This window comes from Pelobates fuscus, chromosome 3 (genome assembly GCF_036172605.1).
Source record: "Pelobates fuscus isolate aPelFus1 chromosome 3, aPelFus1.pri, whole genome shotgun sequence".
Lineage (NCBI taxonomy): Eukaryota > Metazoa > Chordata > Amphibia > Anura > Pelobatidae > Pelobates > Pelobates fuscus.
In genome coordinates, this window is record NC_086319.1 from 300,200,765 (window position 1) to 300,228,739 (window position 27,975).

The window sequence follows — 27,975 nt, forward strand, 5'->3', positions numbered from 1 at the left end:
AAATCTCTGTAAGTAATGTAATTTGGCGAAAAAGTCACAAACTCCTGTAATGAGCAAAGAAAGGCATGTGTTACCATGCTACTTGACAATTATGTCCCAAGCTAAAAAGAATTTATGGTTTTAATCAGTTAAAACGACTTTCTAACGGCAAGGACTGCTGGAACAATTTAAACTGCCTCAACTAACAAAAATGTATATTTATTGTTGGAATTCTTAAACATAACATACAGTATTCAATAACTACGTGTTTGTCTTTCCTCGTGTAACCTATCCAATTTCATTAGCAGTACTGTTTTTCAAATTTGTAGTCACAACTTCCTCTATGAGCTAATTCCATGGTGTTATTACACAGTTTAAAAAAAAGTGGGGGGGGGGGGGAGCCGGACCGTCGAGCTGAAAAGAAGCCATCTCATGCAGCTCCGGTCCTAAGCCCAAAAAATACAGATATTCCGCTCACAAATCGACCAGATACCTGATAAAATACCATATTTGACTAGAGAAGCCAGCCAGCATCACGCAGAGCCCAAACGGCAAGCGCAGACCCTATAAATAGGAGGAATCTGAAAGCGCGGGCCTACCAGACGGCATGAACCTGCGGCCTACTGCTAAACCTGGAAAAGCCCTGCTTATGCTCCGTGAACACACATGATATAGCAGCGCCTGTCCTCCCCAACATGCAAGAGGCGACTGGAGAAGCTGTGCTGCGGCCCCGCACTCCCCCCATGACCAGGGGGGTTATCCCGGTCACCAGTTCACTACACATGCTTCCTGATTTACACTGCAGGATGCCACATACAAGCTAAGGATCATCAGCCTGCAGTGGAGGGAAGTGGAAGGCAGCTCTACCCGCAGGTCACCAGCCACTGCATAGGAGGCAATACTCACACAGCAATAACCCCCTACATGCCTTACCAAGAAACGGATACAACAACCCGCAATACTCACCCAGGAGACTGCTCATGCATCACGCGGGCACACCGGGGGGGCTGCCGACGGGCGGTGACATCGAGACTACCAAGCTGTCCCAGTTCGGACAGTGATGACCCCTACCCCAGGGAGATCCGGAGACCTGGAGGAGGCTGCTCTCAGTGGCTGTGAGTCTGGCCAGACTGGTCTATGGGGGGCCGCGGCGGACCGGTGGCCGCGGGGCCGCGTGGGCTATGCTCAGGAGAAGTGGCCGGCGACTGAGGGAGCCCACGGGGGTGCCACGTCTGACACACCGGGACACTACCGGGACAGTGGAGGTGCAGAGGCCGCCCGGTTGGGAGACTCTAAGAGGGGGGGTCTCATGGACTGGGGGGGTTCCTCGAGTGCCCGCTGTACCCGGGAGCTCATTGTGGGGGGCTTCGGCAGGTGTCAGATGTTGGTGCGGTAGATGGCGCCCACGGAGGCCTGATGTGGGTGCATTGAGTAGGGCTCATGGGATGACATGAACCGCATTCACAGGCAGAGATAGCTCTCACCTGAGGCAGGCAGTTATATTTACTATTTTTTTTTACTTCTTTACTTAATTATTTTATCCCCTTTTACTTTATATAACCTGGCAACACGTGCTTGGACCAAGATCCCTGGGGCTCAGAAGAGAACCTACCCAGGGATCTTCACGGAGGGCCCTATCCTACGAGCCCCTCCAAACCCCCGGGGGCACCCTTCCCCAATTTTACTTTACCCTTCTCTTATAACCTAAGGTATCGCACTACAACTAGCCAGATGGCTAGGGGGAGACATACTTGCCACAAACCCAAAGTGTTGCCTGGACTGCAAAACCATAGCCCCAACTGCAACACTGATTCCCCACCGAGTTTTAGCTAAACCTATAAGTTACGCGCCTATATGTTGATGCACTTCCACTAACTCTAATACAGGCACCTGAAGCTTCCGTTGATAATATTGTTAACTAATCTAATTGTTCTGATTGAGTTTAATGAGCACATCTTTCTAACTGTGTCCACTTATTATGCAATATGCTCCTGCACTGTTATCACATGTTAAATGTTACTACACTACACTCACACCTTTAACTATAGCGCCTACAAGCAGAGAAGTTCCATGTAAAACACCCTACGGAGGCCCTGACTTAAGATCCTGAAATTGCAATAGGGCTATCAGAACAATCCATGCTACACTGTAAGGTCGCATCAATACTGAATGTCGACCCACTCACTTATGCCACTTATCATTTTAGCCGTTACTTTTAATTTTTAGCCCTGTTTCTCCACAATGGCAACATTTTAGAATGTTATCTACGTCATCGAACTATCTTGTTGTGACATAACCTATTATAAGAGACCAAAAATGTAAAAGTGTGCATGCATACTGGTCTACCCCATTGTTATATGTGTTGCAAACTGGCTTGAGGATTGCCGTCGGGGTACCTCATGCTTGTATGTTATTTTCGATATGCACTGCAAAAATAAAGAATTAAAAAAAAAAAGGATATAATTTGTCATCAATATGGAATTTTCATGTGCTCTTGACTGGCAGACTTTTGTCTGTCACGTCGTGCCTCGATAATACCATGTGTTAAATTGCCAATTTTCACCAATGTTTAAGGAGGCACTTTAAGCACCATACTACTAGCCCACTGTATTTTCCTGTCACCGTCTCACATTAAGAATGGCTTTAAAATATTTTGACACTTGCCTGGATCCCTGAAGCACTTGCAGTCTTCTGGTCTTCTGGATATCACTAAAGATGAAGTTCCCATTCTATTTTAGCAACATTACACTTTTATATACTTGGATATTATTTATTGACTGAGAATGTCAACAGACATAACAGTAAGCATATGGATGTCTAGAACAGATTGGATTAGATAAGTGCATGGTTGTTGTGGACTTGCAGTCATTAGAAAACTTGGACAAAGCATGGGCAGCATAGTCTGCAGCAAGTGAGGTCAGTATCTACGGTAAATAGTGTGTTTTAAAAAAGTTGTAACACTATAGAATGTCCCTTGTGTTTCACCAAAAATGGTTCCTGTTTCTATTTAAGAATCTCTATGTTCTGCAGGGGCGGACTGACAGGTCGGGCAGTTCGGTCATGGACCGAGGGCCCGAGGCAGTCAGGGGGCCCGGCAGCACAGCCATGCTTCTGCTGTGGAGATCAGAGATCTCCACAGTCAGAAGGAAGGTTGCAGGGGCCCATGGTGATACAGTGGGCCCCAGCGACCTGTCACCCTGCAATCCTATCCCCCCATTCAGCATGAGACCTGGCAGCTTACCTGCTCTCACTGCCAGGTCTCCTCTCTCTCTCTCCCTGTAGCTGGTGCTTAGTGCTCCGTGTGAGGATGGGAGGGGGCAGGAAGTGACATCACACCCCCTGCTCCCCTCTCACACGGAGCTCTCACAGCATGGATGGAGGGTGAGAACGGCAGATCCTCCCAAGCTGGAAGGAGGAAAAATACTCAGGCTGGTACAGGTAAGCAGGCTTGGGGTGAAGGGGTTAGACAGGGCAGAGGCACAAAGGGGTTTGGTAGAGATGAGGGATAGATGTGGTGAGACACCTCAATGATTTGTTTTTTGTTTATTTATTGTTTTAACATATTTTGGTTGGTTCTCTTTGTATTTGTTTTCATTTCTTCATATTTTTGTCTAATATTTATTGATGTGTGTGTTTTTATCTTCAATTGAGAACTCATGAGTTTTCCACTAATAGGGATTTTTTAAAATTGTTATTAGTTTAACTAAGGTGCCATTACCATATTGCTTGCCTGCTTACATCATTTATTTTGTACAACTCCCTATATATTACTTATTTTGCTGTTTAAGCGAGTTCCCTATGCTTAGGAATATGTAAATGTGTCATGAATGTTTTATATTGTCCAAAATTTAAGAAAGATGAAATAAAAAAAATTAAAATAATAATTATCAAATTGTTTAAAAAAATTAAAGGGAAACTATAGTGCCAGGATAGCAAAGTTGTTTTCCTGGCACTATAGCTCCCTATATTGCCCTCCCCGCATTCCTCCCTGCTGTAGTGCAGAAGGGGTTAAAAACTGATTCCAGTGCCGTTGCCCCTCTGTGATGGTACAGGCTCCACCTCCACTCCTTCAAGACCTAATGCGCATGCACAGCAATGGCCGCGTTTACATTAGTACTCCCCCCCCCATAGGAAAGCATGCATAATGCTTGACACTGAACGTCCTCATGCATAGCGTGAGGACGTCCAGCATCAGTTAGATCAGTGGTTCACAACCTTTTTCACTTGAGTTCCCCTTGGTAGCCCATTTCCATAAATTGTTCCCCTCAAATTAGTGAAATGTTTGTTATTAATATAATTGCTGTTAGTTCAAATTCATGTTTTTCTCTGCCTCAGACTCCCCTGCTTTCTGCCCCAGACTCCCTCTGCTTCTCCTCTGACCTAAGGTCTCCCTGCCTGCACCGCCGCTATCACCTATTTTTTTTATTTGCGTACCCAGGGCTACAATCTAGTGCCCCTGGGGATATGCAAATAAAAAAAAAAAAGACAATGGCGGCGGTGCAGGCAGGGATGGGCTGCCGAGAGTACTCAAATGAAAAAAGTTTGGGAACCACTGACCTAACTGATGCTGGACTTCCTCACGCTATGCAAGAGGATATCCAGCATCATGTAAAACCCCATACATGACACCCAGCGTCATGTAAAACCTCATAAATGACATCCAGCGTCATGTAAAACCTCATAGGAAAGCATCTACCTTTTGGGCACCCAGCTGTAGCGAATGTGAGAAAAAAAGTATCCAAAATTCTGTCTGGCCTTGTGGCTAAACAGGATAGTACCGTATATACTCGAGTATAAGCCGAGTTTTTCAGCACATTTTTTGTGCTGAAAAACCCCAACTCGGCTTATACTCGAGTCAATAGTCTGTATTATGGCAATTTGCATTGCCATAATACAGACAAGGGCTGTGGGGGCTGCAGAGAGCGTTACTTACCTCTCCTGCAGCTCCTGTCAGCTCTCTCCTCCTCCGCCGGTTTACCTACATTTAGTCCTTTAGTGTACGGGTCTCACTATCCCCGCCACTCATCCCCAGCTACGATCATCAATAGGGATGATCTCAGTCAATCCAGTGCTTTGTCATCAGAAAGCATTAGGGGGCTAATGTGCATGTATTGCAATAGCTGCTCTCCACCATTAAGCATTCTCTCATAAAGATTCATCGACTTAATGCATTTCTATGACGAGCATCTATAATCTACACTCTCTGCATGGAGACACTAAGTGCTCCCCATAGAGATGTATTGAGTCAACTACAGGATCACAACCATGAAGCCCCTCTAGATGCTGTCAGAGTGACAGCCACTAGAGGTTGCACTAGATATTAATGTAAACACTGCCTCTTCTCAGAAAAGACAGTGTTTATACTGCTCTGACTGCAGGGACAGTCAGTGGTTCTGGTGTTTACAGTGTCCCTTTAAAACGCAAGTTTTATAACTTTCTGCCATTTTTCCAGGACATTTCTCACATTAATGTTACCTTATAATAATCTGTAGAACAATATGACAGATACACCTTCTAGCTTGTCACTGGTCATCTTCTTGCAGCTGGTGATCTCCAACCCTCAGTAATAAAGTACTGATTGTCATAGACTGTATGCCTTTCATTAAATGGAACCAACCTAGAAACCATACTATCCATTATAATGGTCAACAGGATTTTCTCATGTTCCTCAAACCATTCCTGAACACTTTTTGCAGTGTCAGAGGGTGCATTATCATGTTAAAAGAGGCCACTTCCATCAGGAAACACCATTGCCATGAAGAGTTGTACGTGGTCTGCAACAATGTCTAGGTAGGTGGTATGTGTCAAAGTAACATCTACATTAATGCCAGGACCTAAGGTTTCCCAGCATAACATTACCCAGAGCATAAAACTGCCTCTGCCGGCCTGTCTTCTGCCCAAAGTACATCCTGTTGCCATATCTTCCTCAAGTAAGCAATGCACACGCACCTTATCTAAAATAAAATGTGATTCATTAGACCAGGAAACCTTCTTACGTCCCCATTGAAGAACCTTTCGGCGGTGGAGAGGAGACATCGAAAACAATCAAATGGGTCTACAGCTACACAGCCCGATATTAAGTATTGTGTTCTTATACCTTTCTATCATGGCCAGCATTAAGTTTTTTTTAGCAATTTGAGCTACAGTAGCTCTTCTGTGTGATCGAAACAGATTTGCTAGTCTTTTCTCCCCACATGCATCTATGAGTCCCACCACTTTTGGTGCTAACTACTGCATACCAGGAACAGCCACAGACTTGTCATTTTGGAAATGCTCTGACCCAGTCGTCTAGTCAACATTATATGCCCCTTGTCAAAGTTTGCAGTTATTGGGAAAAGTGTTTTTTTATATATACAGATCCAATAGACACTCACAATGGCATTAGAATGGGTGGTGCTACTTATCAATGAGTTGGGAGTATTAAATGCTGGAAGAGGTTGGAGTCTGTCCAGGGCCAGATTTCCCATTAGGCAGAGTAGGCACCTGTCCACTAGGGGGCACCTATTTTCAGCACTTATAATGCTGGTAAGGGGAGATAAGTACCAGGCCTTTAGTGTAGGAATGGTTTTAGAGGGTTTTCCAGCTCCTCCAATGTCTGTCTGTGAGGCTGGACAGGAAGAGGAATCACTTCCTAAAAAACTCTCACACAGGAAATGCCTTGCAGGAAGATCAGGTGAAGCTCTGAATGATGCACGTACTATAATGTCCTTAACACTAAATATCCCATGTAATTGAACTCTGACATAGCTGCATACACTTACTATACACATGGACAAATACAATGCACTACAAGAAGAAATATGCAGATACATACATTTATACATATGCAGTTGTCAAATATGAATATGTTTCAGGCCTTCGATGTCCAGTTAATAAATTCATTATACTTACATTAACTGTCTTATTTTGGGGGATGGGGAGTATTGGGCGCCTTAAAATTGTGTGCCTACGTGCACCTCACATGTAAATCTAGCACTGAGCCTGCTCCCACATAAATTAAATGCAGGCATGGCCCAGTCATTGGTGACAAGCATGAATCAATACCAGTTTTTATTTAATGGAGAATGCCACATTGGTTTGGTGGATTCTTTAGCATATTGGCAGATATAAGTGATATTGATTTACTGATATGGACGTGAGTTATGGTTGTTATGGTGGGGCCAGTACAGTTGTATGTGATTTGTTGATAAACAATGCTCTGGAGGGGGCATTGAGGTATACTGTGTACTCGCATTAAGAAATCTTTTTTTGGTGCATTTCTTCTCAAGTACAGATGCTGTATCTCTGAGGAAGAAAAGTAGAAAGGAAGAGGCTGTTCCGCGTCACTTATAAAAGTATTACTTTGATTTTCAGAGCACATGCAATAGATTTATTATATAATGTAACCTTCCTATTTTAACACATAATGACACAATTACACCGGCAGATGAAATATGAGTGTTTGTTTTCTAAATCTGAGTAACAATGTTATGTCCCAGTGCTTTACGTAAAATGAACTGCTTTATTTGAACAGTTGGAGGAATATATTATGTCCCTTTGCCCAGTTTTATGTCATAGAATAGAGGGATGCTCTATGCCTGTCTGAGAGTCCACCTCATACTGTGTTTTTACAAATTTTGTCAGATCTGGTTTCCAGTGTCCTGTGGCTGTCTGCCACTCCCGAATTGCAGGCTGTACTTCTATAAAAGACCCCCGCACAGCTCAGCACTAACAACACAGCTCTGCAGGACAGCTGGAAACACACACATAAAGTCTCTTTCTGGGTAAGACTGGGCACCTGAGTGGGCTCACAACAGTAATAATCAGTTATATGGGAATGCCAATCATTAGCATGACTATACATACATTAGGCATCACAGCTGCAACTTTGTCCCACTTTTTATGCATTAAGTTCTGATTTTATTATATACATTAGTTCTTCTTATTTATATGCTTTGTCACTTTTTATAAATGTAACATTAATGAATTAGCAAAAAACAATGTTAGTGTTTCATATCCATGGATAGTTTTCTAGATTTAGTTTAAACAGTTAAATACAGCATTATAGAAAGTACTCTGCAGATGTAGCAAAAATGTTATTAAAAAAATGTCGTTTGCTATTTGAGAAGACGAATATGTTATTTGTGTGTTTATGTGAATATAGTATATGTTTATCATGCGACAGACAGACCAGTTGTGTGAGTTGACTGACTACAGACGTGTAAATTATAAATCAAAGTAGCAAAGTTGTATAATTCTCAAAGTCGATCAAGTCAGAAATCTTTTTGGGTTAATTTATTATTATTTAATAATTCACTTTTTTATTTGAACGGACTAAAATTCCTATCTATAAACAAATGATATGTTTATTACATCCTTATTTGTGTGCGTATATAAAATTACGCACTCCATTATACAGAGTGATTTCTAGTGCGAAGGCAGTGTCTATTTTAATTTATGTCTAATTTTACTACAAATGTTTATCATTGTTTCCTCATTGTACGATCCTACTGAATATAGTGTTGCTTTAAAAAGAGTGTTCAATTGAAAAATAACTGCTATAATATTGCCACTTTAGTTTATATTAATCTGAAATGTGTGTATATATTGAGTATACATTCAGTTTAAGAGTATTGGAATACGTTTTTAAGTTTTTGAAGGTTAGTTTATTTGGAATATTTTTTATAGGTCGATTTTATTTTTATAGATAATATAAATGTAATGATATTTAAAATATATATTCACATACAGAACTATTTACGTAAATATCCTGTGTGTCCCCTTTTGGGACTTATTATACAAGAATGTCTTTATTTGCTTTAATCAAGATTGCAGATAGCTCAAAGATTTGGAATGATTTTTGGTGCCTAATTATCTCAGTAATCTGGAAGTCATTGCTCTGTCTATTTTGTTATAGTATAGCAAATGCTTGTAGAATTTAAGAGGATTGAAATAACTTGAATGGATTACTCTAAGGCAGGGTGTAAGGGTGAGTTGTGAGTCTCCATTTCTTAGTGTTTGTCAGGTCCTGACTTATTGGCTCAAATATGATGACGCTTTTAGATATCAACATTGCAGGGTGAGGGTTTGGGGGTGGAGGGCTATAGCCCTGAATGTACACAGTTGGGTGGAGGGGGCAGGTGGATATTAGTGTTTTGCTTTTTAATTTGAAATCAGAAAGTTCCATTCACAGCCGCATATAAAATAAAATACATCAGCAGTGTAGTATACTGCCTATATATAGTATACCTGTAGGGAGTGGGTACCAAGGTGACTGTTAGAAGGGGTGCTGAAGACAGAACTTTGCTGGTCACCCCTCTATTTGTTAGGTAGTGTGACGGGAGCGCAATAAATGCATTGCTGCTTGTTTCTGACTATGCTTTTAATGAGATCCCAGAATGCATCAGCAACACACTGTGCATGGATTTAGAGGACAAGACATAACAAGGAAAGGCAGGGATATGTCCTGACATACCTCTACCCCTCTATTATTGAAGAGAGAGATCCTCAAGTTTTCCTTTGGGTTCAAGCTCCAGGTGTTTCTAGTGCTAGCAGCTAGAGGCAATTAGTTAAAAACCCTCAACAGCAAGAGAGTTAATTATGAGACAGCTTGCCAGCACTTGCAGGCGGGGGCACAGGGATGTTTTAAACCTTTCTTATCTGACTGCATTAGTGGCCCCCGTAAGATTTGTCCAGCTTCCGCATTAATAACCCTCACACCGCCGAGGGTTTTAACTATTTGTGGGCAAATAGTTCTTCAGATTATCATCCTCTTGCAAAAAAACTATAATTTGTGAATGTGCGTCATGCCAGATGCATTTGGTTCAGAATTGTATTAATAATGCTGCTTCATATATACGCGTTTCGCCTATCCAATGGCTTTTTTAAAACCGCTTTAACTGTATCTTACTATTTTAGATTGTTTGTATTGTTTTATAAACTAGCAAATCTTATCAAGTAGTTAATATTTTAAACTTTATTGGACTTCACCCTGATTGTTTGCAGACCCTGGAACCACATATTCCTTTGGTGGGGAAAATACCATCTGAGTGTAGTGAGCAATACCCTAATTTGCTCCATACTTGTGAGTACCTCTCCTATTTTTTGTCAAACATATATTTGCATCACTGAGTGCTATATATGTTATTATGTGTTTTGCATATATGACTACTTACCAACAAGCCATTGAACCCATAAGGCAGGGCTGATATCATCCTGACCTACTGTATCCAGTTGACAATTCTTTGCACTACGGCACTTTAAGATAAGAAGACACCACATATCCTTAGGCAGGATTATACCACCCCAGCACAACTTGATAAAGTTATCCAAGCTCTACAAACTTTGAGTGCAATTCCTTTTTTTCTTATTTTTAATTGTCACAGGATATACTACACTATATTTTGCTATATTTTCTGTCTCCACATATTCTACTACTTCTGGAAAAATCTCTACCTCAAGAAATATATAAAGTTGCTACCCCCTCTTCTTACCTGTTTAAAAATAAATATATTAAACAATGTTACTGTTCATGATAATTAAATTACCAGCCTCTCTCCCTGGCCGCCTGCCTGGTAAAAAAAAAAACAACACCAAAAAATTGTTTTTACTTCGATTTCATCCAACAGGCAGTCTCCCTGCTACAGCTGTTCCTCCTTTTCTGACATCATCCATCTGGACGATCTTGGGCCAATCCAATACTTCTCACAGAGAGGTATTGGAGACCTACTGGGCATGAATGGCCATTGTTGTGCTCAGCCAATTGGACACGTCTTGTAGAGAAGCTATGAATTCAAAGTGGATTGGCCACTTTGGCCTTAAATTTGAAATTCACTTTGAATTATCACTGTAGTAAAATAACATGACAGTAATTAAATGTTCAAAAGGAAATTCAGAGCTTGATTCACAGTACATTTATGTAGGTGACATAGTAATGTTAACTAATTACGTCTATTTACATTTTATGACTTGTAAATGTAACAGGCCGTTTGAAGGGCAGTCGCGGACTTAACGAGCTTACAGGATGAATGTTTATATGCACCTAGCATTTCTAATGCTCTCAGTCTGTGCTTACATCGTCTGCACCTGTCCGTCACGGGCAGCCAAGTTAAGTCATTATTTCCTATTGTGACAATATTATGTTTCATTTAGATTTATAATCACTAAGCATTAATGTCCCTCCAAACACCTGTTCATGATGTACATCTAACTGCAATCTGGGTATTTCAAAGGAAGGACACTTCAGGTTGAAGATGAACACAATTTTAATATATTTCTCAGAAAACTTATTAAAAAGTATTCAAACAAAATTAATTGAAACATTATAATATATAATAATACACTTGTCTGAATTTTCCCTGCATTTTCTGCAAAATAGCTGTTGCTTTCACTTTTTAATTCGTCAGGTAAGATAAATGGAACTTCTGCCTAAGCTGATATTAACAAACAATTAATTTATGGCCATTTTGATAAATTCTGCCTACTCAGTGTAGAGCTGACTTTTAAGTAAGTCAGATACTTGTTCTTATATATTAAAGACACATGTTTGCATTGGTCTCACTGAGTAACATTGATGTGACTGAACCTTTCTGTCATAAAATGCAAGATACATAGATGATTGTCAGTTATCTGACATTTATAGTAATTTACAAACCATGTAATGTCTTACCTTAAAGGAACTCTCCAAGTACCACAATAACCACTGTAGTGTGTTTTATCAAAATATATATGTGTTTAAAAATAAATATATGCTAGTATAGAAATTATCTAGCTATAGATGATACCCCATATGCATTAATTGGAGGAGGAGAACCCATACAATGTTGATATTTATCCCCACAGAATCAGGACAGCTTTTTGTAATCTAGTTGACCATCTTTTCCTGCAAAAATACGAAATGTCCAGGTATACCCGGTGTTGCGTTTACACAACTTATAAAATATTATTCCACACCGAGCCCGCTTTTATGGAATGACCTGCTTGGAAAGCAATCTTCCATTGAACTTCAAATGGGACTCGTCCACGCAAATATTTTGGTCAAGGGTGTAATTTTCAGAAAATATTTTTGTGTTGATGAACATATTGGATGTAATTTCTAGGGGAAAGTGGGTGTTATCACTAAAATGGAGGTAACGGAGAAACTGTTCATGCCTACCCTTCTTTATATTCCCCAGAAAAAAAGGTGTTGCAAGGATTACTAGCCTAAGCGCCCAAAACTTCCTCATTTCGGTGCTGTCAGTGGGGTGCCACATATTTTCCCTGCTGTAGTGAGAATTGTGATTTGCAGTGAGATATTGGCTGGCATATAAATTTCTTTGCGCAGCCATAAGCTCAAACATGCCATCCGTATTTAACATACTAAAATAATTTTCGGGATCACAACAAAAGTTGCTAAAAATTAGTGTATTCCAGGGGCACTTAGATTTGGTGGTACCCAGTTATGTTCAGAAACAGTGCAGGGTTCAGAGCACCTCCTGGATGGAGTTACGGTGGGAGTATCATCTACGTCTGACGCAGTAAGTGTCTCGCTGTCAGACAGGTGAATGGAGTCAACTCTCCTCTGACTTACGTGTCAGCATGGCGTAGGCTTTCTCCGCAGTATAGTAAAAGGCCTTAGCGACTTTTTAAGAGGTAAAATATTTTTTTCCCTTACTGCTAATACACACTCCCTCAACTTACCCCCCAATTCCCACTCCCAACCGCAGAACCCCACATCTAAAACCTAGCACGAAAAATTAAAGACTGATCACAGAATAAATGCTGGGATCAACACAAAAAGGGTTATTATTTATTTATTTTAATCTAAATTTGGGTTAAAAAATGTCAGGGTAAGTAAGACAAAATGCTCCGACAGACTATGCAGTGATTAGAGCGCAGAGAGGGTTTAACAAAAACTATAAAGGGTTAAAAAAAGTTTAACAAAATAAAAAAAACGTTCTACCCTCCTCAAGTAACACTCACGTACTGATCACTCTGATCCCAGTATTAGAACTGTGATCAGCCGTGAAATGGTTAGATCAAACAATCATTTTTATTTTAACACAATAATACTTGGAATATTTCCAGCAATGATCTTTTCAGAAGAGAGAGGCAGAATGTAATGGTAATGATTTGCCTTCAGCCACAACTCTCAAATATCAAAATGTCTCTCTCTGCATATTAGAGGTCAACAGTTTTATTATTCAGTAAGCGGTAGTAAACTGAATTCCAAATGGCAAAAGTTAAGGTAAATAACTGGCCTGGAAAGATCTGCTATCTATAGTCATAGCTTGGCTAGTTTAATCTAATTCTTGCCATTCGGAATTCAATGCACTCCCTTTCCATGTTTAGGTCATAACTAATTCATAGAAAAGAGAATTTACTATAAAGTGGGGGGAGCTATGAAGTTTTGTAACTGAGCCCACAATATTTGGTAAATTTAAAACTCTTTTAAAACAATATTGCCACAAAAAAGCACGCTTGAACTGATGACAACATTGATCTATTGATAACAGAAAAAACACAATATAGTGCAGACAATCTGGATAGTTCAATGTACAGTAAGAGGTAATGTGACTCACATGGACCAGAGCTCTATCACCCCTAGCTCTGGGTTTGAAAAGCTCCACTGATCCCAAAAGACTCACAGCTGTAACTGCAGCCAAGTGGTTCTGCCAAGTATTAACTTAAGAGGGGAATACTTATGCACTCAAGTGTTTGTTTTGGTTTTGGTTTTAATTGAATTGCCTTTTGTTAATATCTGCACCTTCAAAGTGTTACTTATGTTGTGCAAGTAAAAATCCCACTATAATTAATTTTAAAACCAGAAGGAAGATTAAAGTGGAACTGTCCCTTTTGGTGGACTTTGCATATTTTGCAAAGCTCCCCTATGGTGAAATCACAGCTGGGGGTCTAGTGGCCAAGGGGGGCAGGAAAAGGTGTGTTTTACTTACCTGAACCTACCCCTCTTGGGTGCCGTCATCATCTTCCTATTGGTCCTCTTTGTTCCTCTTCAGCTGCCAGGAGCCAACGTAACTCTCGTGCATGTGAGGGTGCTGTGAGGCCAAAGGATCCTCCATAGATAGAGCAAATTTGTTTATGGCATTATGAATATAAACTGTACCAGTATCCACATGGAAAAAGTTGTAAGATAACTTGGAATCTGACAGATATATGCACAAGTGACAATGTAAAGTGAATTACAAGTAAATTTAAAATTTAAGACTAAAGTAGCTGAATTAGAAGCATGGCTAACTTAGAGAATTTTTCCAATTTGTCTATTTTGACCACAGATTTTAAATTCACTTTGAATTCTAACTTTAGTAAATAACCCTTTAAAATTTTGCTCTAGATAATCCAATAGATGTAAGATATAAGTCTCCTCTATAATACCATAAAAAATACATAAGTTTAGAATATATACCGTAGATATAATTCTTCTTGAAATAGCATGGTTCAGGTGGGTGACAGAACTACAACTCCCATGATGTATTTCATGCCTCTGCATGCCTTTAGAATGCCATTAGAATGACAAAGCATCATAGAAGCTGTAGTTTTAAAGAACATGGGGATCTACCTTTTGGGTACCCCTCTCTTAGACTATAACATATACAAGGAACATAGGTTGTTATGGTGTCTGCTCTATATATTATAGTGAGCGCCTATAACATTTCTATTTTTGGAGTAGAATTGAGTGCATGGGAGATTGAACCCCATTATATCTGTGCATAATCTTACTTGAACTATGAAATATAATCTTTTATGTCACAAGGTGGTACACTCCAAGGGCATTCAACAATTAGAGAATATAAACATTGTTCTCTAGTCTTTATTCTGACTGTATGTCCCAGGGCTAGTTATGTTTAGTCTACAATAATATCTAGCTATTGTGGGGTTATAGAGGTATACCAGGCATTCTAATATATAAAGATTAATGGGATTCTGTGTATTCCTTTGCAGATAGGATTACATACTTATTTTTACCAGGAAGGAAGAAAGGGATTCTATTTCAGTCTTTTATTTTTTTTACATCACATGACATTACAAGCGTCATAATGTCCAGACAGTGCTCTCAAATGAAGTGGAGGAACTACAGCTGTAGCAATCGGTTCTGATACATAGTGAAAGAGGTTTCGAAGAGATCATGTGATCTATGCCTTTACCAAAGCAAGTCAACTAACCTGCTTTGTTAATGACAGTATGATGTCATTCTTCAGTACAGCTCTGGATTAGGGACTACATAGGCCTCAATCTGAAAATAATACTAAATGCAAAATATGAATTTGTGTTTCTGGTCTCATGTCTAACTAAACTTTGCAACCATATATACAATCTCCAATAGGTCCTACGGTAAATTGGCCCTGCTCATGGCGATCTCTACCACCAGTGACACGGATTGACCTACTCCATAACACAGGGATTTATAGATAGATCCTTCCAAACATGCATGTCCCTGCACAGTGAAGTTAATGGGAAAGAGTAGCATGCACAAACTTTACACATTTATACATTAGAATGACAGGCAGAGCTATGCTTTGTTCATCAAGTGGCATAGTTTAACTAAAATGTGTGTTATTCCCTTCGGACAGAAAATCCAAATATAAATAGATTTTTTTTTAATTCAAGTTATCTCAGCTTGTATGTTTTAGAATTATTCTGACTCATAGCATTTTATTTAGCTTGCACATTTTTTCAGATGTAGAAAACTCAACACATCACAACAATACAGAATATCCTACTGTGCAATACTGGCAGTGTTCTCTTGACAATTGCACAGCTCGATATATAATGATGTCACAAACCTTTGTGCAGTCAGCTGGTTAGGAGAGCAAATGATTAGAAGCCTCGTTAACAAGTAGCACATTACATTCACATGTCTTACATTATATAAGTGTTGTATAAACTTAACGTCCATCTATCAGAATTCACATTACAAGGAAAAGTTATTATGTTTTTACAAACTGAAATATTTGCATTCCATATAAGATGGCATCAATAGAGTTTAATATGTTTCATTGTCACATGTGATACAGTCAGCAACACACTATCACTACAGGGATGAAAATCATGATGTTCCTGCATAATACTGTATGTAATAACGCATCTATATTGCGGTCACTGCTAAACCTATTACTTACCAGTTGCCTTCCACTTTAATCCAGCATAAGTCTGCACCAAGCAGAGACACTCATTTCTCCACTGAGAAACCATTCAGTCCCTCCGCACAGTGCAGAGGGAATGTAAAAGCTAAACTCTTACCTCTCTCATTGTACAGGAGGCACACCTGATTCTAGCAATTGCAGCCCGTTATTGTTGTCCATGTTTTGACGGTTTCAAAGGACAATGCATAAGAATTACATATTGTAGAACTACAGTTACCATGATACTTTGCCAAAACATCCTAACCCTCCCTCCCACCCCCCACCCCACACCCCACCCCACACAGCATACATTTTCATTTTCAGACACTTTTTACACATTGCGACAATTTGTAAAAGGTAACAAATAAGACTCTGCACATTTATATCAGGTATAACTTAATACAAAATTGTCAGTTTATTTAAAATTCATATTCAAGCTTTTTATTTCAGATTTTAAATAAACATTATTTGAATAAAAAAAAAATAATAACTTTGTGTTGGTGCGTTAATATGCCCCAGATGGTTGTGCTTTCTCTTTGAAGACCGTTATGGCATCTATCAATGATTTATAAATTATGTATGGTGTTATTTCTCACATATACTCTCAACGATTAGAAACTAAAGGTATTACAGGTGCTAAAGCATTAACAAAGCATTAACAAAATAAAGTTGTGGAAAAAAGAGCTTTCTGTCTTACAGTAACTCTTGCCAGAAGTGGGTTGTTCCCTTTGCTAAAAATAAAGTGCAAATGACATCTTGATTCAGTTCTGGGAGAAAGCTACGGCAGACAGGTATTACTTATTAAATCATAGAGATCTGTCACTGTAAAAACAAGGATTTTCAGAATTATTTTTTTAGCCTGCGAATACCAAGTGCATACTGCTTATAATACCTTACCTTGGTTGAATTAGTATAGACTGTTACAGTACAGAAAACAAATTCTGCAGAAAGTGCAATTCAAGTTTAGATTTGTCCAAACATTTGTTAAGAGTGTGGCCTCTTTTTTTCACTCTTTAACCCCTTAAGGACACATGACATGTCTGACACGTCATGATTCCCTTTTATTCCAGAAGTTTGGTCCTTAAGGGGTTAAAAAAGAGCAGATTTCAAAATATATTGTCACTTTTAGAAATTAAACATTTTACTCACCCAGCTGTCAATCAGACAATCGGCCCTGTTACTTCCTGGTTTGTTTAGTTCAGTGGAGCTAAACTCAAGAGGCAGATAATTGCTCAGAGCATCTGCCTTGCAAAGACTTCTCATTGAGCTGCATTGGGAAGTCTTTGATTGACAGCCACAGAAAGTTTGGGCTGTAGAAGAAGAGGAGTGCTTGCAAAGGCACTAGACAAGAGAGCTGCATGTTTTGTGAGCTGTTTTTAGATATACCCACAATGAAAAAAAAAAGCCTTATTAAATGCTTGATTTTTTCATTGGCAGCGTTGTCTCCCTTTTAGTGTACAATTCTATATTTCTTGGCTAAATAACATTTTAAAACAAAAATTAGCAGTGCAGCTAATTCAACTTAAATGTTGATGAAGACTCAATACTTCATGAATAGTGTCATAAGCACGGTTCTAAAAAAGAGTAGAAAATGGGCATAGTTTTTGTCATCTTAAAATTTTGTTTATATATATTTTATTTTAGATTTAAGAGCACTAAATTTGGTGGGAAAGTTTCATTGCCAGAAGTTTGTGTCTCTAATATTTTATAACTTATTAGCTCACAAAGTTCACAGTTAAAGTATCAGAGTGTTATGATCCTTTATATTAAATTATGATTTTTATTTATATGATATTATCCAGTTTAATATTCAGCAAAGAACAGTTGCACATTGCTTTGTGACAATAGTTTTTCACAAAGCCGTGAACTTAAAGGGACACTATAGGCACTCAGACCATGACAGGTGCAGAGTTGCCATGTGGGCAGGGGAGGGATCTATGAACCTAAACGCTGTGACCAAACAGGGAAAAGGCTACAAAAAAGGAGGGCGGGACCAAATTTGCAAGGTTAGACTGATGGCGGACCATTTATATCGGCCAACCCCCAAACACTAGGCCACCAATCCCACTCTTGCTCCCGCCCTTAGCCCGCCTCCTAGCCCTGTTAGGGCCCTATTCCCTAAGCTGGGCTTTCTCAATGGGCTTCACATCAGCTCATTGAAGTGGTCTGGGTACAGTGTCCCTATTGCACTTAGTGCTGTAATGTAAAACATTAATATTTTAGAGAGACTACAATGTTTACATTGCAGCACTAAGTCTGCCTCCAGTGGCTGTCAATCAGACAGCCACTAGAGGTGCTTCCTGGATGTTAACAGACTTTTTGTCCGATATCTGACGCTGGAGGTCCTCGCGCTCTGCATGAGGACATCCAGTGTCAGCTACTTCCTCATAGGAAATTATTAATTCAATGCTTTCCTACTGGGAGAGCCTATTGTGTATGCGGCACTTGCCGTGCATTCACATTAGCACCCCCTAGTCAGTAACGTCAGAGGAGGAGGAGCAGCGACCCGGCGCCATGGATCATAAGGTAAGTAAATAAAGGAATTTGTTTGTATACCTGGCACTATAGCATGCCTTTAACCCTGCAATGTTAATTATTGCAGGCTTAAGACTACCTCTAGTGGCGTCAATCAGGCCACTAGAGGTAGTGCCTAATGTGCTCGCCGTGAATGCACCATAAGCCCCCCTATCGGATGACGTCAGAGGAGGTGGTGTGCCAACCCAGCACCAATCTGGAATTTGGTAAGTACAGTAAGGGTTTATACAATGCTGGGGGGAGGGGAGAGGGGCACGATAGAGTTAGGAATACACTTATATATTCCTAACGTTATAGTGTTCCATTAAGATTAAAATTATGAAGTAGACTAAATTATGAAGTAGACCAGACAGATTTGGAGCAACTCTCCACCTCAGACCATAATTTAATATGTTTGGATAAGCTTTTCAAGTGATCACATTTTTTCTAATGATTTTTGTTTACTTAGCCCCAATATTTAACAGATATGTATTTGTGAAGCTTGGAAAATAAACTTAAATGTAGAAATCCACATCTATGTTTCCTGCAGTTGGATACCTCTAACTTAGCTCCCTGTCAATCATTGTTATAAACTCTGCCCTTTGCACCTGACAGTGAGCATAGAGAAATCATACAGAGAAATTGAGAAATTTTAAAAGAAAATTAAAAATTAAATTTCTCCTCCTCATTTGCAATGTGTGCCCTGAATGTGTCTGGACTGAACTGGATTGTGATGCAATCTGCAAATTTTTATATATATATATTTTTATTTTTTTTAAACTGTCACATTAAAAATCGTTTAACACAAGTTATAAGTGGTTTTTAACATGTTATTCCACGTTCCTAAGAAGTGACATTTTCCTTTTAAGGCCAAAATAGGTGAATGGGAAAATTTGTCCACGTAAACTATGTTTTTATTTTGTCTAATTTGGCTTCATGAATTCAATTTCTAATAATTAATAACTTGAATGAATTACTTTGTGAGTGTTAATATGATAATAAGGTGTACCAAGAGTGAGATTATATTGCTCATTTACAAAATAGTTTATTATGCTCCTATCATTTAAAAATAATCCTAAAATAATTTTTGTTTTTATTCTCAAACCAGCTGGTTTCCTAAGATTACTGTTTTTATTCACACACAGCTTAATCATCTTTCCACACAAGCAAGATTTATGCTGTAAGTTTTCTTTGAGTTTGCAAGTGGGTGCAAAGAGAGATGTGAGCCAATAGTAAATAGATTTTTAAACCCTGGAATTTCCATATTCCGGACAAATTTTGTCCTGGATACATCTACCATTGGATCCTGGTCTGGGCGTAGGCTGAAAAGCATTTTATGGACTTTTCCAAATATGTGAGACATGGATGTAAACAGAGCAAAATGTCAGAGACCGTTATTGACAATCTTAACGCATTTAACAGCTGACGCAACGTCTGTTACTCGACCAAAGACACACTGCTCTTGGTTTTCACTGCTAATACAGGGCCGTTTTAGAAAATCTGCTGTTTGTTTCCTAAAAAGTACATTGCTTTGAGTTAATTAATAAAGGAAAACGATCATTACAGTAGTACTTGTTTACTCCCTGAGCGAAAACATTTTAAGTAGTGCTTACCCAACCTTAATTATCTCTGTTTAGCAATAGACAGACAGACAGAATAGACAGATAGATAGACAGACAGACAGACAGAGTTGTCCTTACCTACTGGAAGCTATGTAAAGCATTACGATCAGATTTGAAATGTGGGGGTGGAAATGTATATCCTGAAACCACAAGTTCATCTGTCCAGAGGATTGTAAAGGGGAAGTCTGGCTGCTTTGAAACAGCTACCTTAAACCATCTGTGAAATAGTTTGGTCCATAAGGGACTCTGAGTGTATTTTTTTTTAGATCTTTACTCACAAATGTGCAACACTGTGAAAATGTCAGGTTCTGCTGAATCGATTACCAAACCTGGCATGTATGGAACAGAGATCTGGAATAGAGCAGCTTCCGCCTGTAGAACAGAATGGATAAGGAGATGGCAATAAACACGGCTTGTTATCCGACGATGTACTGTGCACTCAACATTAGGATTTCCACTGCTACCAGTCTTACTCTTTAACCCCTTAAAGACACATGACATGTGTGACATGTCATGATTCCCTTTTATTCCAGAAGTTTAGTCCTTAAGGGGTTAAAGTGCAGCTGTCATGTGAATACTACAACTTTATGGAACATAACATTTAAACTGCACATTGTGTTAGCCAGATTTCTATAAAATGTCAGTTTTGGTTTCTACTACCTGGCGTCATTGGAGGTTGTCATTCTAGAATGCAGCGTGGTTGTGTTGCTCACTAAAAATGTGAAAGTGCTCTAACGTGTTATGTAACAATGTTTAACTATAAAATATTTGATGTCCCAGAGAGCCAAGCTACTCAGTTAAAAAAAAAAAAAAAAAAAAAACATTAACCCAATTCTTTTTAAATTTATGAATATATAAAAAATATGTAAAATTAGGGTTATGGATTCCCTAGATGCAGTAAATGACCTCTCACTGTCACAAGCAACACAGAACAGATATACCACGATTCGTGTTCCATGGATTGGACCTTCCCCTCCCTTTTAAAAGCTGGCAAACCACCAGCATGCTATCTCAAGGCATTAGGACACCCTTACTTCGCCAACCTAGGTCCCACTATGGACAATATTCCTCCTCATGCCTTTATTTTCCTATTTTCTCTTCTCCACTTTTCTCCTCCTATACCTACATACTTCATTACCAATACAGCTAGACTACTCGAAAAGGTACCTAGGTTACCTGGTGTCAAGAAAACAATGGTGGTAAAGGGAACTTGGGCCCAGATGGGGACTGATGAACTGACAAGACTTCAGCTCAAGTGAGCAACCCACACCACCAGTCATCAGATAGTTCAGAATCGGCTGACAAAGATGGTACACTGCCACCCACAACACATATAGAGCTTCGCAGTAAAAAATATAGAGTCCATAAGACACTGCAGCAGGTAGTTATACCTACCCACAACTATTGAACAACATACCTGCACCAGTACACATGGGACTAATATGGTAACAACATTGTAATTGTATCGAAGTTGTATTTATATGTTACCTGTTTTATCAAAATGCTATACATGTAACTGCCATGTTCAATTTACAAAAAGCCGACTCTTTTCAGAAGCATGATTTTAGGTGATGCTATCATACAGACATAAACTACAAATATCATGTTCTGTCTCAGGACTGTCTCAATTTCTGGCACCTAAACCGCTATCTTAAGGTTGGCTTCCTGGTGTCTCTGGATGGGGACACCAAGGAACTGTTCCCAGCAAGAGTAATGCTCGCACAGAATTAGACTTTCACTGCGGTGAATAGTGTTAAGGCACTGTACATGGTCTGTACTGAGTGAGGCCTGCCAGGGAGCCTGTCAGTCAGCATTCACACCAGGCGGACATGCTCCTTCTGTGGCCCTTTCTTTAGGTTTGCCTACCTTCATTCCTGATTATATAGCTTCTCATTGTGGAAGTGCACAGATGCTACTTAATATGAATATATATTAAATTATAAATAAACAATGTATGAATTAAAGAGCCCATTTGAAACACTAAATCTTGGAGATGCAGAACTGGGTGCAGAATTTGAAGGTTTTATCTCTAGCCTAGAAGATGTCATAATTATTCCATAATATCAAAAACAGCACCCATTGCCATTGCGTTCGATATTTATAGAACTGGTTGTGGCATCCAATTAACCCACACCATACATAAGGTGTTTCTCCAGAGCCCTGAATGTAAAATTGCTTCAAATATAGAAGTGGTATCTATCTTTGTAAACCCGTTAAAAAACATATAATGATTTATTGACACAGTCCGTTTCAGGGTGTGATTTTACATTCTTAAGCTTTTTCCCCTTTTTTTATGTTTCCATAGGTGCCAGGATCCAGAACATAAGTTGCAGCAAGTTGAGGGTGGTCCAGAAGTGGACACACGGATTAAGATGAGATCTGGTGTCCTTGCCTGTCTGTTCTTCTTGGAGGTGGTCTATGTGTCCGGACAAGGTGTGTTGCAATGCCATAGAGAGAAAGGATGGACACTGTCTCATTCTGTCACAATCTCAATGACATACTTGTCAGGTCTAAAGCAAGGCTAAGGAACATCAATGTCTGTGACACCAAGTGGGTCAGAAGAAATACAAATTATAAAGCACACTTGTATTTTTGCAGCTGCCTGCCATTAACTTCTCATTTATCATGGAGATGTTAATCGAATGTACAGGTTTTTATTTCATGAGTAGACTTGTAAGCACATTGAAATGTATAATGTGTGTCAGTGTGAAATGTGTGCGGTTAAAATTAAATAGCAACATAACAGTATTTTAACATGTTGGTAAGGTTCCTTTTGTAATTTTTTTTTTTTTTTTGAAGGGGTGGAGGGAGAGTTGGTTGGTTGGTTGGTTTCCCCAGTAAATGTATCTCCGTTCTTCGAAGTGCAAATTTAGTTCAAACTGTTGCAGAACAACTTTTTTCTCCATAAGGGACAGAGAAATCTAACAATGAGAATATTTAAGAATGAAAAGCAGGTAGTAGGCAGCACTGGCATGACATAGTAGTAAACTGTGTAACTTAAGAGTAATGTTTCCAAGTACTCTAGATACGCCATACATGAAGAGAATATGGTGTGGCTTCATTAATAGCCCTGATTTCTTGTATTCCTTTATATATCATTTCATAGATCCTGGCTATTTCATTTTATATGTTGGAGTGTTTATATTCTAACGGGTTTGTTTTCCTGTTATATGTACGCAGATTATGTGAAATGGAAATATAGGTGTATACATATTTAGATATAAATTTTAAAAATTCTCAGTTGGCCTTTTTTTGGCGCGGAGCAGCTGTTTAGAATGCCCTCCACAATTCCCACCCATGCCTGGAATTCAACATTGAGGGACATTTTCGTATATCCTTTTTTAAGACTCTACTGCATATTAGGTCTAACTATAGAGCAGGGATCAGGTGTCCAAAACTGTATTTTTGGAGCTTGGTATTCCTTTGATGTCAAATAAAGAATGAAGAATTGTCTTTTGTAGGCACTTGAAGTTGTATGAATTACTGTACGCTACATTTGTAAAGAGGCAAAAACGTCAGTTAAATAGGTACTCCCAATATAAAACCTGCATATAATATATGTCCACTGATTGTGGGTTGCAATGCTACATAGAGCAGTGTTTCCCAACCCAGTCCTCGAGGCACACCTACCAGTCCAGGATTTAAGGATTACCCAGTTTTGTCTAAGGTGTGTTTTATTTTTTTTTCTAAAAACACCTTAGACAAAACTGGGTAATCCTTAAATCCTGGACTGGTAGGTGTGCCTTGAGGACTGGGTTGGGAAACACTGACATAGAGCATTTGACATTTTATTCCACCTGATTTCAGCTTTTAATAGTTTGCTTTATATTAAATTATTTAAATTTGTATGTTTACCTAAAAAGTAATCTATACACAGGTGGGGAAGGAAGAGAGCAGGTTGCACGGCACGCCCATCAAGGGGGCAGGCCCACCCATCAAGGGGAAGGCCAACCAATATAGAGGGTGGCCAGGCTGACAGGTCTCTGCAGCCTATTTATTTATTTATTTTTAATTCTTTATTTTTGTAGTGCGTACGATGGTAACAAATGCTTAAGAGGTACCCCAAAGGCATTCCTCTAGCGCAAGGATAGGCAACCTTCGGCTCTCCAGATGTTGTGGACTACATCCCCCATAAGGCTCTTACACACATAATGCTGGCAAAGCATCATGGGAGGTGTAGTCCAAAACATCTGGAGAGCCGAAGGTTCCCCACCCCTGCTCTAGCGTAGTATACACAGTTAAAACATAAGGGTAAACAGTAGATCTTGCACATTTTTTGGTAAGGAAGTTGACAGAATAGGTTTACGTTGTTTAGGTTCAAAAAGCAGCATAGATTTCATTTATATAAGACAATAAGTAGTACCAAGATTTTCATTGCGAAGTTTAGCAGTTTAAACAGTAACATTTTTGTTCAGTCCCTGGATAAAGACTGGTTATGAGACCTCGCTAGTTTGCAATAAACATGCTAGACTAGTTAGCTATATGGCTACGTTATCTACAGTTACGTTTGTAGCTTGGTATTGAACAAAAAAAAAAAAACAAGTTGCAAAAATAGTAACTGAACAGTAATGGTACATGTTGCCTGTAGTGCTGTGTGACCTGTAACTAAGTGTACAGGTTTGTATAGGGTGAATTTTATCCGTTACATCGATCCTGCTTGATCTATCGTTGCGTCGCCATAGGTCCCCCTAAGATGATAAGTTATGTATAGTTGTCTTGGTGTATCTAAGCATGTTCAACTCTGATTGTTGTACTACGGTCGCTTATTTTGTGTGAGTGAGTCTTAGTGGACGCTCTGGCGACACAGGTTCGTACCACACTACTCGCTTATGTATCCCTCATCCAGGACAATGTGGTTGGGTGTATTGTGCATGGACTTAGGTCTCTCTATCATGAAGTTGTCCTGTGTGCCTCATGGGTAATTGTACAATGTGTGTGGGGTCTTTGACCCCTAACCTAGGGGGCCTTGGGGGGGGGTGGAGCTATACTAGTGGTATATGAGCAGGCCCTAGCTTAACGGTTGCTTTTGTGGGTATTGCGGTGTCCGGTAATTGTGTTATTGGTATGTGAGTCGTCACCTGCGAGTTGACCCTGCAACTTTAGGAGGTGTTACATGGGTGTGTGCCCCGCTAGGTACCCTAATTGGTGTTAAACCCTTGGTATACAAGTAATCGTAGAACTGGTAAAAGAAAAACATTGTTAACTCTGGTAATTTTTGTCAGTGGGCTGAGCAACAATCAAGTATGTCAAGTGTCCGCTATTCGGATTTCTCTTCTCCTCGGTACAATGGGTACGGTTCTGTTGGGGTCCCATGTATGGGAGCTGGTGGGCTCGTCAGCTGTCTCTGGTCTCTGTGGGAGCTTCAGCGCCTTGAGGAAAGAGTCCGCCTCCTGGGTGGAGGTGAGATGCAGGGTAGTGCCGTTGTGATCCACAGACAAGGTTTTGGGCGTTGTCCAACGGTAGGTTATCTTGGCGTCTTGAAGGCGACGGGTCACTGGGCGTAGGTTTCGTCTCCATTGGAGTGTGGATCATGTTAAGTCTTGGTAAAAGGCAAGACTTGCAGATTCAAAGTCCAGTGGCGTCTTGCCCTTTAGCGCTGCAAAGATGGCGTTTCTGTCCGCCTGTGTGTGGCACCTGACGATTACATCCCTGGTTGCTTGGGGGGGTGCCTGTGTTGATTTGCGGATGCGAAACATCTCTGCAATGGCCAGTTTTTTGGCCTGTGCGTGAGGCAATATGGTGGCTACCAGTCGCCTGAGTTAATGCGGCAACTCTGACTGGCGGATGTCGTTGGGGATTCCCCTGATTTTTACCTTGTATTTGCGGCTCCTCTCCTCTGTTGCCTCTAGTTTGTTGAGCAGAGTTGAGTGAGAGGACTTAATTTGTGATACCGTGTCTTTAAGGCCTTTTATTTCTTGTTGTATGTCGTTTATATCTTCCTCTGAGGCTTTTACGCGGTCTGTGACCGCTTGGACCTCCGTTTTTATTATGGCCATGTCTGCCGCTGCCATTCATTTTAGTTTCAGTAATAGGTTTTTAATGTCCAGTTTGGTGGCTGGTGTTAGCGCATCTGGGTCAGCATGTGTGTCATGGGGTGGTTGCTGGTCCAGTGTATCTCCCTCGGCATGATCCGAGCATGTGGAGTTAGTCTCTGGGTCAGGCGTGGCCGCCATCTTTGGGCCCGCCGGGCGCTGGAGCATGGCGCTAATGTCATGGGTATCTTTGCACGCACCTGCCGCCGTCCGCTGGGATTTTCTTCCCATGGTGTCCGGATCGGTATGTTTGTTCTCTGCTGGCTGTGCGGGTATGGAGAGTGCCGCGTTGTATAGTGCCGTTTCGAGGGCCCTATAATCTGCGTAGGCCTTAGCTTTGCGGCGGACTTTCCGACCCGTCTGCTGGAATGTAAAGGGCATCAGTCGGGTGTCTGCTCTGCTCTCCCGGTCTGCCTGCTGAGTTTCAGAGGTATGTGGGCTCTTTTAGTTTTATTTTCTCATTGTTTTTGTTTTGTTTTGGCCGGAGCTCCCCGCGTGTGCGACCGCTTGGTTCCGTGGCTAAGCTCCGCCCCCGTCTGCAGCCTATTTTTGTCGGGACAGTAACCCAAAATGCAGAACTGTCCTCTCTCTCTGTATCTAGATCATTAAAAAAAATTCCAATATAATATCCATGTTGTTGTCACAAGCTCCAGCCTCCCACTGAGTTACTGATTATATAAAACTGTGAAATTTCCCACAAAACCAATCTCAAAAAGATTCTGCAAAATCAAGTAAGGTCTGTCCAGTTCCCACAGGAGCTCCCACAAGGGCAGTTATTTTACCTTTTGTCCAGAAACAGTAATGAAAGCCCTATTCATAGAGGCTTGCAGCCTAAAAGAAAGGGGGGGGATAGGAAAGCCATGAAGCCATAGCAAAACATGTAAGCCTGCCATAGGATGTTTAAAAACGTTGGGGCTCATTCACGAATCAGTGAGTTAGGGTGACTTTACAGACGAGTGAAATGTATGTTAAAATTTACTGCTTGGGCAAAACCCCTCAAATTGTGCGAACCTGGGGAAGTTTTCTAACTCTGTTCTTTTAAATAAACCTCTTGTGTGCAGAATGAGACTGAAAGCCAATGTTTGTAACCGTTTAATGCCAGTTTCGCCCTGTCATGATTTTCAGGTTCCAAGAAACCTGATGCTGTGTTAAATCACTCTACCAGAAGAATACGGGTGGGGAAGAAGATTATTAGCCCCCTGGCAAAGATCAAGACAGAAGGTATGCAATACTCTGTTAATTCTCTGTGTCACAGATGCAAATATTTAGAGCTTAATCAAGCTTAGAAAACGCACAGCAACATTCCTTGAGAGATGGTAATGAGCCGAATTTAAGGATATTCCTGTCGAAGTACCAGAAGGTTAATGAAATTAAATAAACCACTGATTGCAGAGAAATTATATCCAAAAATAAGTTAAGCATAATTACTTTCATAAGATGTGCTGACTTTCTTAATACTAGCCTTACTAAAGTTTAAGATTTGCCATAATCTAATAAAAGCTCAACAAAGATGCTGGGCAGCCATGTTTTCAATATCAACCATGTTTTGAATACGTTAAGTATCAATAGTAAAAACTAATTGTTACAATGTACTATGTACAAACATTTCCATACTCATTTAAGGCAGTTATTAGTTTTCCAAAGAGAAAAGTTACTTGCACGTTATCCCAAATCCCTATGCCCACCCCATGTGTTCCATATTAAGAGTTAATAAGTGGTTTTGAAAAATAC

General features: G+C 40.0%; 1 protein-coding gene across 1 annotated transcript in view; it reads left to right on the top strand.

Moving 5' to 3' along the window:
• Positions 1–7,661: 7,661 nt before the first annotated feature.
• The window catches only part of CILP (cartilage intermediate layer protein), a 37,239-nt gene continuing 16,925 nt past the window's right edge, over positions 7,662–27,975 (top strand). The window contains exons 1-3 of the mRNA XM_063448785.1: positions 7,662–7,742; positions 22,518–22,645; positions 27,370–27,465. Of these exons, the coding sequence (XP_063304855.1) occupies positions 22,585–22,645; positions 27,370–27,465 (157 nt within the window). The 5' untranslated portion in view covers positions 7,662–7,742; positions 22,518–22,584. The remainder of the gene's footprint in view (positions 7,743–22,517; positions 22,646–27,369; positions 27,466–27,975) is intronic.